Source organism: Pseudorasbora parva, chromosome 21 (assembly GCF_024679245.1).
Source record: "Pseudorasbora parva isolate DD20220531a chromosome 21, ASM2467924v1, whole genome shotgun sequence".
Taxonomy (NCBI): Eukaryota; Metazoa; Chordata; class Actinopteri; order Cypriniformes; family Gobionidae; genus Pseudorasbora; species Pseudorasbora parva.
Genome location: NC_090192.1, coordinates 29,809,717 through 29,822,865, shown reverse-complemented (window position 1 = coordinate 29,822,865; position 13,149 = coordinate 29,809,717). Strand labels below are relative to the sequence as shown.

Here is a 13,149-nt window from a genome sequence, read left to right as displayed (position 1 = left end):
GATAACGCAAATATCGTCAATCTAAGTCATCGGTGGATTTTTTGGCCAAAGGCTAAAGAGTACAGCCAACAGAGGGAGCCATTTTCACGTTTTCAACTCGCACATGGGGGATGGGAGATCGTACTCACAGCTCAGCAGCTGCAGCCTCAGGCATTCATGTAAACGGAGCTATGAAGAGCAAAGTAAGTGTTTCAACTTAATTTCAAATTAATTCCTGTGAAATTTAAGCTTCCAAAGGCATGAACTGAAAACGCGCCAGACTGAACATGCGCTGTGATCTTATGCTGCGAGCACAGTCGCGTTTACCTCAGCTCTCATCATGAGAGCTCATTCAGCTAATCAGGAATGTATGTAATTTGACTCTTGCAGCGTGTGCGCTGTGACACTCCCTCAGCGTCTAATTAACATATTGAACAGACAATTGTAATACATTGTAGTATCTGTTCTCTAACTGAACTGATTTTATGAAAATGAACACTGTCGGAAAGTGAAAGTGATCCAGTGATTCAGTAGATGGCTTTGGGAGTGGCCTCGTAGGGCAGCGAAGCATTCTGGGAATTGTAGTCTTTCATCCCCATGAGACAAAAGTACATTTTCTGTCTTTTCTCAGTCTAGAAAGCACCCAATTAAAAAATAATTTCACATTTCTACTACATTAATGACCTAGTTTAAATACAAGATTCATCTTCCCAGCGCTGAAGTACCCCTTTAAATGTTATTTATGTAAAATTTTATAGGTTTAAAATATAATGTATTGCTGCAACTGTAGGGCTAATACATTATGCATCCTATGAACTATGTACATATTATGTACATCTATTGTTTACATAAAATTCATGCTTGCTTTAATACTAGTGTAATTGTCATAGGTTTCATCACTCCAGTCTATTTAAATAGTACTTTTTTTTGTCTTATTCCGTGAATCTCATCTGTTTTCCTCCACCACAATGTGCACACAACCGCAGTCACGAAACTGTGGAGTCTGCTCCCAAATGGTCTATAAAGCACTTGATGGGAACTTGAGTTATTGTAGAGTTTTTTTGCTTGGGCATGTGCTCAAAAGTGCCCCCTATACAGTGTAACAGACCGGTTCTGAAATTAAAAACTTCTCCATAGAGAAACTGCAAGGTTGCTACTCCATAGTATTCAGGTATGGTATTTTCTAGTAATTTCAGCTTATTTGTAAAATAATTGTGTTTAACAGCAGGATCCTTTGTGAAAAACTACATTAGCCATGATGCTGTAGATTAAATTTAGTGAATCAGTTAGTTCAAACGATTTGTGTATATGAGCCAGTTCAAAAATATATTTTTTAATTGGTTTTAAAGATTTAAAGCCAGGTGGTACATTATGATAAACAGAAAAAAAAAAAAAACATAAAAGTTCACTTAAATAAAAACTCAAAATGTTTACAAAATCCATGTGATGGATTTTACATTTTCTTTGTAAAGCAAAATATGCATTTGCAAACCTGTTTTATTACATACATTTATCTAATGGGTGATATCTTGGTGGTTTTCTAATTTTAATTTCATACACCCCCAGAGGAATCCTACTTCTGATAGATCAAAATTTGTTTTTCTTTTTCCATTTTAAAGACGTTGTATAGAGAATATTATTGGAAACCGACTCAAACTTGAAATCCTTGATGCTGCATCTCACAAGTCTAACACGTTAATTTGTTTTAAACATTGTAAAGTTTGGTTTAATCCGTTTATTCTGAGAAAATCGAAATGCAAAGATCTCATTGTTATTCATGGCCATTGTCATTTACGGTAATCATATAAAAAGCATACAATATGAGCACTTCTTTATCCATCCCCTCTTAACATATACATTTAAACAGTATACATAAAAGTATTCTCATAAATGCACAGTAGCAGCTTTTTAACTAAGGCAAATGTATGCAGATCAAATTCATGTTCTGCAAAAGTCCCTAATGTAAGGTTACAAGGCTGTGCGTCCTCAAAGCACTGACTCACTGGTGTAGGATGACAGATGAGTGTTCGCTGAATAGAAAACCATGATCAAACTCCAGGATGAATTCTGGGCGAGCGTACCTCTTTTTTGAACGGTTACACAACTGAACGTCTATGAAGAACCTCACAGCAATAACGCAGCAGCTGTGAAACTGTCAAAACACTGTATGTGCTACATCAATATCCGCCTACAAAGGTGGATAAAGCTAAGAGCTGTCCTTAAACACGAGAATATGTGCAAGTAAACAAACAAGACATTTCAATAAACAAGCAACGAAGGGCACATTTGGAAGTTTGACCAATGTGGAATTATTCATCTAACCTCTATTTGACAGTGATATGAGACGTCTTTACCACTCACATTGATGTTCCTGAGTTTCTTCTTGCCCCTTTCTAGTCGGCTGAGGAGTCTGTGATGTTCACTAGGCGTTTGCTGGAGAAGGCGGTCATCGACGGATATGGTCTTCCTAAGAGCCACTCTATCCGACCAAGGCTCTGGGACACGGCTCTCTGAATTCCGAGGGAAGCGCTTCACTTCCGACAGTGACGACGTCTCCCCTCGGTCATGGTCACGCAGCACTGACCCTGAAAGAGAGAAACAGACACCTCAGGTGATAACTGACACCCAGAGAGAAAGAAAACACTAGAGAATGACAACAGAGCCAAAACCTCTCCTCACAAGAACACACATCTTGAAGTGTGTGTAGTTTCAATATATAGGAGTCGTACACTCCAAAAATCTTTTAAACCTAAATTTAAGATATATATATTTAGGATATCTAAGATATATAAATTTAAGATTATATATATATATATATATATATATATATATATATATATATATATATATATATATATATATATAAATATATATAAAATTTACTTCTTTTTTTTTTCAATATAAAATTTCAAACTGCTTGGATTACACACATTAACTGATAAACTTAATGTGATGCACATTTGTCAGTCCAGATCTTGTACTGACAATACCAGAGTCAAACACTCTATAAAGTCTACTCCAGCACATCCCAAAGACTTTCAATGATAACTTTCAGGTAATAATAAACTATGTCACGATTTGTGAGTCCAGAAATTTCACCTCTTGCCTGTATCGGTTATGTATGACTGAAAAATATACATATATTTATTAATTCATGTTAATCCAAAAGGATGGCCATTTTTTATGCTGTTCACATACATAGAACTTAAATGTATCGCTAAACTTTTTTTTCCTTCTTCTTTTTCTGAGTGTAGAAAACCATGGAAGGACAAATTTGGTAAAAAAAATGAATGAGAAATCCCTTTAACAAGGAATTAAAAATTATGACTAGGCCATTCTAACCACTTTGCAATAACTAGTAGCCGTTATTTAAATAGCCCATCCTCTCACTTCCTCTCAATTCTCATTTGAACTGCTCTGATTAAACTTCCCACTGCTTCTCTGGTGAGTCATATCACCGTAATGAACACAGTGGGGGGAAAAAAGACTAACTATTGTACCACAGATTAATAAAAGTTGTCAGTAAATAGGTGAAGTCATATCAAGTAACATTAAACTATAAAGTACAAAAGTATCATAAAGATCTAACAGAGCTGTTCTTGTAAACTGAAGGTTTATAATGTAAACACAGACACACACGTGCACCGTATGGCACTAGGTTTCTCTGGTTTCCCTGTACAATCAGCTGGTGGGCAGCATTTCTAGCTCTTCATTCATTGAGCTACTGCATGGTTCTGCCTCCTCCACTTACAATTAAAACTGCATGAAGGCATCGCTGTTATTGTCTTCCCCTCAAAGACTGTTGTGAAGAGAACCTCCTCTGAAGCAGACTTCAAATAAACATGAATTCTATGTTATAATCCACTATGTTTTGCATCTCTAACAAATTTGAATGGTGTCCTGTCAAAACATTAACCATTTTGATAACCAAGCTCAGATATATGATGCCAATTTGTGAAAATTATTAGCGAAATTAATAAATGCATAAATGTGGTATATTATTGGTACAGCACTTGTTAAATGACACGATGGAGATGTATCCAGAAGTAACTCCCTAAGGAAAATACACAAGCCAAACCGAACAACAAAAAGTACACTGATGGTTTCAGAGAGTAATACTTTGATATATGGGTGTGTTTTTTTCAAAGACAGACACTTTTATGCCGCAGGGGGTGATTTTTTTGAATTTCTTTTCTTTTTGTTATATAAAGGACTTGGAAACATTCTTGGGCCTTGTCCAGATGGCACTCTAAACACTTGCGGTCTTCCTATGAGTCCGCACTTTCGTGAAGTAATGCCACTTCGACTGTCAGGAAGAAGTCCGCTGGAAAGCTCGCATCAGTCGGGCTTGGCAAAAGTGTGCATTGAGAGTGCATCGACCGCAAAGGGGGCCCTCACGAGCACCCTTCTGAGGCCTAAAATGGCAAACAGGACACCCTAAGGTCTTGGGGACTTAACAGGCATGCGCCAAGTTCACAAAACCGAAAGCGCATATGAAGTGTGCCATTTGGGACAAAGCCTTGGACTTGGAATCCATCATCATTTAGTTTTTCCTACTTTTCAAATTCATTTTATGTGAATATATTATTCATATTTTAATCATCCTCAGTATTATATATAAAATGGCAGCAAGACAAATGAGTCCATTAAACATTCCCTAAATGTTATCATATAATGTAATTTGGTCAAAATGACAATGTGTAGATAAACTTTTTTAAACTTTTTCTAAATTTTTTGTTGATTTTCTGAAAGTCCACAGAGTACATACGTGCCCATATTTAAAAAAAAAAAAAAATCATAATCTCATATTAAATGATTACCATATTTATGTAACACTCCAAGGTATTTTCAACAATACCATGTATTAATATGTTCCAGAAAACCATGGTAATACTAGTAGAATGGCATTTTAATACTTAACTGCCAAGATTAATGAGCCACACCAGAAAATAATTACAGACAATTCCCAGACCAAATTTCTGGACTTCTGTGTGTTCCATTGAGAAATTCACTCCCTCAGCATATGAAGATTCTCATTATTAGTTACCCAGATGCCAGCCCAAGTTTGGATTGCACGCTACAGCCTTAAACGCTTATGTAATCACACTTGTCAAATACATAGACTTCAACTTTGTTAGCTCATCACTATGGGAACGATATAGTGACTGTAGCAGAATGAAACCTGAACTGACGGTTGTCTGTGTGTGTCACGTATCCAACTGAACCATATCAAGTTCCTTCAACTGGTCCCTAATGACAGATTCCTGTGGTGTTCTGGCTACCACAGCTAGACATTATTTTCACATCATGAGCTCGCATATACTCATACCATCTGCTTTGATGTGTTCACAGCATTTCCACACACCATATTGATATCTGACATGCAAACGGCATTATTAAAACAATATATTCTAGTGCCAACTGGTCCTGTTTGTTGCACTCAGATATTCATACCTGTTAGTAGTTGAATCTTTATATTTTTACTCAATATTCAGCTTTCTAGGACGCACCGATGAGTCAGTAAAGAGGTTTGAGATTTAATCCCAACAGTCTGATGTCAGCATAGATTCATACCAAGCATATCTGTGTTGTGGAAGCTGTTATATCACATCACCTGCAGTGACACTATCCGTAAACCCTCCTACAGCTTGAGCGAGACTCCAGTGCTGAGCACACTTAAAAATCAAATGAGCCTGAAAAAAAATGGTTTTACAAATGACCTTAAAGTCAAATAAGTGATCAAAACACAAATTATAAGAGTGATCCAATTTGTCCAATTACCCTTTTTGTTTGAAAATCATCTACGGATGGACACAAGGGCGCGCTGATGAAGAGCCGCGGGCTGTCTTTCAAGCGCAGTCGAGAGTAAAGCATTTGATAAGTGTAATTTAACATCGAGTCCAACTAAATTAAAGACGTGAGAAGAATCTTAGGACCTTAAAACAAACCACAGCTGGTGCTAATGATCCCAGTTGCCATGACAACTGTTTGGGTTCCATTTTCGTCATCCTCAAAAGCAAAGGGTAAAGAGGTGCTGGCTCTAGGTCACTGGTCTGTTCATTCATCGGGAAGGCCATACTACGTACTCGCTACTCACAAAGCATGTCATCGGGTGTCTTGAGAGGAGGACGACCCATCTATTAACCATTCTAGGCAAGCTTAGCAAGATATTTGCTGATAATGTGCAGGCTAGTTGGGAAATTGAATTACATTGCTACTGTACAGAAATAAAAAAAAATATTTTAAAATGATTAATTATTAAATATTTTTTTCATGTTTTACTCATTAATAATAATAATAATATTATATTTTTTAATTGTACGTAACTTTTTATTTATTTAAATTAATAATTTATCAATTAGCTTCAATAGAGAATGTGAAGCTGATGTCACGCCAGGTTGAGTTCTCCATATTGGGAGGACAGCGCTGCCTTTCAGCTAGTGAGTTTAATGTTTTGATTTTCTGTCGTGTTGTGATTGTAAAAAATGGTAGATGCCATTTGATGATTCATGCTGCATCGAAAATTGTAATAGCAACTCACATTAGTGAAAAAACACAAAGGAAGCAGGATGAGGGGGTGATGAGAAGACGAAAATCTATTAATGATGTCACTGATTAAACCCACTGCTTATCACTCAATAAAATAATTTTTGGAAGTTTTGTATTTTGTTTGGTTTAATAATAAACATAAACTTTGCGAGTATGACTCTCATAGCTTGTCGGCTTGTGAATTAGCAGCACACAGCCACAGCAAAACTGTTCTACACAAGCTTCTAGGGGTTTGATTTTGGCTGTCATTGAAAAAAAAAAAGATAAATATAAATATACATTTTTAAATAGAAAAAAAACTATGTTGATGTCTGACCACTGAATATGACCCGCAATCTATGATTCCTCTTCCTTGGCCATTGGGAAAGTGAACGTTTACAATGACAACAATAAAACTTCCAAACTTCCAAACTAAAATTTCCAAAAAAGAAATGGCCCGACTTCTTTCAGCTTTTTGAGCACAGATTTTTTAGGGGTATAACAATATATTAAGTCACAAAATATTACAATACAAAAATGCAACAATATGTATCAATGATAGTGACCTCTGTACTGTTTAGTTATCTCAATATAAAAATGACTGTGAGTTTTAGAGTTAGTACTACTATAATGTTGAATATAGTGTATAATAATGCACTATTTGTGGGTCCTGATAATGCCAAATGTTTTATGTTACCAGTAAAAAGTGGCCAACATTACTTTAAATATATCTAGTCAGCAACAAAGTGCAAGCATATTCGTCTAAAATAATTAAGTATTTTCAGCTTCAGCATTATGAATATGAATATTTTTATTCTGGTGTCACCATTGTCCTGTGCATTGGGTTACCAGCACCAGGTCCAAGCCTATTCATTTCCATCCCCAATGTAATACCAAATTTAGCATTTTAAACTAAGTTTTTGACCAATCTTTTAAAATATGTCTTGGAGTAACTGCAATAATGTCATATTGTGAGTTCAGTATTGTGATACTTATGGAAGCGTGAAATGAGGGTATCGTTACAACCTTAATATTTTAATTTCTGCCGCGTGTCGGATGAAGCTGCAGCGAGCGCGTTGAGCACATTTTCATTGTAACCAGATACACAGAATACACATCAAATTATTATTCAATGAAATGGAGGATTTTATCCCTGCAAACGATGCCATGAGTAATGCGAATATTTCATTTCAAGGCAAAAATAAAATAAAAGATGCATGTATAGGTATTCATATTAGCATCAGTAGTAGAGAGGTAGAAAATGCATCATAAAAGTAATCGATGTGACCTAAGTGGTTTACCCAAAATGTTATCAAGTGACCAGAGTTTTGCAATAATAACCTTGGAGATTAATATTTTGTAAATAAAGTGGTAAATTATGTTACAAAGCATTTGCATCGCTTTATAAAACAGAGCCACTGGATTCCAAGATAAACAAGGTTTGGAATGACTTAAGGGTGAGTAATTAGTGACAGAATTTTCATTTTTGGTTGAACTAAACTCTTTAAATGAAAATTATGCAAGAAGCAGTATTATATAAAATAATTATTTGTTTTTTTATTTATTATTAAAGCCGTAACAGCTTGACACAACAACATTTGCTTCACCAATGGCATGACAAGTCTGACGGACCAATGACAGATGGGGGAGTGTGTGGTCATTATTTTTGCAATCCTGTGTGGTGATATTAGTGACTCAGGTATTACACACTGCAGCTTTAACGTCTGTGGTCGAAGATAAATAAATCAGGTTAGCAAAAATAACCACACATCAGGAACAAAATGAACAGCCTGGTCTTCTGTAATGGTGATGTTCACCCTCAGCACCAGCGCAAATCATCAGACATTAAATACAAAGTGGCTCCAATTCCGTTTAATGCTGAAACACGGCTGTGTGGTTAATCACCAGCTACAGTTTGAAAGACAAATGACATTTTAAAGGAAAAGGAACAAAGGCTTTGGAACAGAATGACCAAGCTTCTACTGCACTAAACGTCCTGTATAGAAAAGCAGGAATTAAATTCAATTGAGCTGTGGGTTGAAAAACAGAAATAAGTCTATCCTTTGCTACTCAATCATCTCTTGTCTTCATTTCTGTGCACAAGCTCAAGTGCAGTAGTGACCTCCACTGGACGGATCAGGTAGTTGAATTAGAAATGCACTGCTCGCAAAAATGTCATCAATGTGCATCATTTAATCTAAGAATGTCAGTGACAAAATTCACAAATTCTTATTATTAAAAAACAACATTAAGATAAAAGTTAAGAAATGCAAAGAATTCATTCAAATGATTATAAACTAATTATTTTAATGAGTTTTTCACAGGTTTAAATCAAAATACAAGTAACTCATTTTGTAAGAAAATTAATTAAATTACATGATATAAATTCATATTATGTGCCACTTGATATAAAGTGCAAAATGTACCATTAAGATAATTTGATTTTAATTAAAAAAAATTGTTAAAAAATTTAGTTATTAAAAGTTTGGGGTCTGTATGATTTTTTACTGATTTTGAAAGTAGTCTCTTCTCACCAAAGGCTGAAGTTATTTCATAAAAACATACAGTAAAAAACAGTAACATTATCAAATATTATTATAATTTCAAATAACTATTAAATAACTGTTTTCCATTTTAATATATTTTAAACATTTTATTTATTTCTGTGATGAAGTTTTTCAGATTTTTCAGCAGCCATTACTTCAGTGTCACATAATCCTTCAGAAATTAGAATAATAGTAACATTATTATTATTATTATTATTATTATTATTATTATTATTATTAACGTAGAAAACAGTGCTGATGTTTTTTTGAGAAAACTGTGATTTTTTTTTCCTCCAGGATAGTTTGATGAATAGAAAGTAATGCATCCCTGAATTAAAGTATACATTTCTTTAATAAGGTCTCATTTGTTAACATTAGTAAACTAGCACAAAACTGATCAATGAGCAATATATTTATTTCTGTATTTATTCATCTTTGTTTATGTTGGTTAATAAAAATATACATTTTACAGAAATGTACATGTTATTACATTATCAGTGATTTTTCGTACTTAAGTGATGCCAACTAAACAATGAATAAAAGGACAAATGAGTGAACTTAACTGCTTTTACCCAGACAACCCCTTTAGCCCATAATTTCCGGCTTGTGCCATTTAGCGGTTCCCTGTACAGAGGGGTTATCTAATGCTGATTGTATCATTTAGTACATTAAGGCTCATGCCCCCAGGTAAAAAACAGAGCTCAGAGGCTGAAAACAATCCTCCCACAGCACTCATTCTATTACACACGATGGTGTCATTAAAGGAAGATAACACCCAGCACCCATTGGAGCTCTTTGGATAAAATATTGATTCTGACGCCCCTGCTGACACCAATATGTGTACTGAACACTTCTGTGGAAACAATTCCAGAATCCCTAGAGCGGCATCACATCAACACCACTTTCCTTTTCATTCCTTTCACTTTTAGCCCAAAGGTGAATCTAAGTATGGAAAACACAGTCACTTTAACATACCAAACAAAGGTGTGGAAAATGCTATCGTTGTTTACCATCAGCCTTACAATGGCTAGGCTGATGTTTTGCCAATATGGGAATCTGATAAAGACTGTACTTAAAAAAAAAAACTTTCATTAAAGCATGTTTCCTATGCTAAAGTACCCTGCGTCAAACCGACATTTGATCACATGTATGTTCAGAATGGTATACTTGTGTACAGTCAGCTGTATTTTGTGTAGCATATGTGTATGCGCTCTAGAAGTATTTAAAAAAATATGTGCTCACCAATTCAAAAAAATACAGTTAAAAAGTAATATTGTGAAATATTATAGGGTTTGTTCACCCAAAAATGAAAATTAGCCCATGATTTAATCACCCTCAAGTCATCCTAGATGTATATGTATGGAGTGATATTTGTGCCATAATTAAACAAACAAATCCAGCATTTTGCAAACAAACACGATCTGCTTTGCAAAGGAAAACTCAACTCGCAAACAAACAGAAAGCAATGTGCAATTACAAAGAACAGTTTGAGCGAAAACGCAGCGGAGTAACAAATATATGTATTGTGTTTTGCAAATAAATGAGTGAGCATGCATATTTCACAAATAAATTCAAAACATCCTACAAATTGCATGTAACCTTTGAACAAATACCAAATCTAGTCCACATAAATGCATACATGTTTGTTACTATCTCTCAGCTTAATTTTCTCACAAATGCAGTTCGAGCTGATTTTCTCACAAATGTAGTTGAGCAACTTCCTCTACCAGAACAGCAGATGGCGCTTTGGGTCAATTTACGATTTTCAAACACGTTTTCAGACGAAAATGAGCGAAGAACCGGTGCCAGTATTTCTGTCTTACTGTATCTATTATTAATCATTTTGAGATTTTTACTTTGTCAGCCCTATTTCATAAAAACAAAACAAAAAAACATAAAAATATATAGATATTATTGTGACCAACAAGTGCAAAATCAGTAGTGACATTATGGCTGAATTTTTTTTGCTAGGGCTAGTTTTTTCCCATTAAAATGCAAGCATCCATCCTTCATACCCTTTATCCACTGTAGTGTAACGGGATATTAAAAGTATTTGTAGGCCTACATTTGATGATACAATTCAAATGAGAACATTCAATCAAAATAGTGTAAGGGTGTATCGTGTCACAATATATTGCAATACAAAAATGCAACAATATGTATTGTGGATTAAAGTTTAGACAGATTTAGTTTTGTATATGTTACTCTCACATTAAATACGGTAAGAGGTAACTTATGGTATGGTAAGAGGTTAAATATGGTAATCTCTGGTAACTTAATATAATATTAAATATTAAGCAGAGTAGGCTATATATTATAAGCAGAATGATTAATATTTGTTTTTTCTGCTGTCACCATTTCCCTGTGTATGGGGGAGAAGGACCAAGCCCAGCCAACTATAGTTCACCTCTGATGCAATATAAAATTTAGCACTTTAATGAACACTGTTAAAACTATACCATTTTAACTATTTTTGTTCAAAGTATTGTGGGTGTATTGTTCTGCAGGGTCGTAACCACCATAGACATTGAAGGGGAAAAGTTCCCCCCAATAATTAGAAAGGGCCAAATTGACAAAGTAGGCGGGGTTTGCGTTCTCTTTTGGCTTGTGCATACAGCCTTCACACACAGACGAGCCAATCTATCGCTTAATGCCGTTGCGGAGAGAGACACTCTATTCCCTGTGTCCCTGCTCTTAATATACAATCATTGAATATCTTTGATTTTAATGAAGAAGAAAAGAAAAAAAACTGGATAAGAGCGGATTAGAACCAGAAACCTTTGACACGGTTAACATAAATTCTACCACCAGACCAGCAAGGTATACAGATGTATATAAGCCGCTCGATGTATTTATTCACTAAGGCAAAGAATCTCGAGACTAATAATATATTTAACACAAATTAATGCAAATATTGTTTGTGAATAGTCCCAAAAGGCTTATCCCCTCCCCCCAAAAATGAGTGAATTATTACATGCCTGAAATCTGCTGTTTTGGAAGAGAATTGCATTTGTGAGAAACTGTGTTTGTGAGAAAATATACACAAAGTGCATTTGTAAGAAACTCAGCCTGAACTGCATTTGTGAGAAAATCAGCCTGAACTGCATTTGAGAGAAAATCAGCGTGAACTGTTTGTTTGCAAGTCGTGTTTTCCTTTGCAAAGCAGATCGTGTTTGTTTGCAAAATGATGGATTTATTTGTTTAATTATGGCACAAAATTCATTCCATATATATGACATTCTTCATTCAGACGAATAAAAGTTGAGTTATATTAAAAAAAAAAGTCCCGACTAATCCAAGCTTTATAATGGCAGTAATTGTTGCTCTGTTTTAGAAGTCTATAAAAATGCATCTGTCTGTCAAATAACGTGCTCCACACGGCTCTGGGAGGTTAATAAAAACCTTTGGAAGTGAATTGATGCGCTTTTTTTAAGACAAATATCCATATTTAAAACATGAAGTTTCGACCGATCGCCTTCCGTATTCAGTTTATGGAAAAAGTGTTGGAAAGTGCCTCTGCAGTTCAAAGGCTTACGTGACCAGTTGCGCTTGTCAGACATCGCGTATACGAACTCACTTGAGAAGACTTGAGAAGGCACTTTGAACACTTTTCCACGGATGGCGATCAGCCGGAACTTTAATTCAAAAAGTTTTAAATATGGATATTTTTTCTTACACAAACGCAACGATTTGCTTCAGAAGGCCTTTATTAATCTCCCAGAGCTGTATGGAGCAGTAATTTGACAGACAGATGCATTTTTATGGACTTTAAAAAACAGAGCAACAATTACTGCCAATATAAAGCTTGGATTAGCCAGGACATTTTTAATATAACTTAACTTTTATTCATCTGAAAGAAGAATGTCATATACACCCAGGGTGAGTAAATAATGGGCTAATTTTCATCTTTGAAATGAAACTTAGCACAACTATCTCTTTAATACAATTTAAAATACCTGCGTTCTATTCTAATATATTTCAAAGTGCAATTTATTCCTGTGATGGCAAAGCTGAATTTTCAGCATCATCACTCCAGTCTTTAGCGTCACATGATCAGAAATCATTATAATATGCTGATTTGGTGCTAATAATTTTT

General features: G+C 35.0%; 1 protein-coding gene across 3 annotated transcripts in view; it reads right to left on the bottom strand.

The window, feature by feature from the left end:
* The window catches only part of ankfn1a (ankyrin repeat and fibronectin type III domain containing 1a), a 97,599-nt gene that overhangs the window by 76,944 nt on the left and 7,506 nt on the right, over nucleotides 1–13,149 (bottom strand). For all 3 annotated transcript variants that reach the window (XM_067430135.1, XM_067430134.1, XM_067430136.1), the window contains one exon: nucleotides 2,341–2,564. In XM_067430135.1, the coding sequence (XP_067286236.1) occupies nucleotides 2,341–2,564 (224 nt within the window). The remainder of the gene's footprint in view (nucleotides 1–2,340; nucleotides 2,565–13,149) is intronic.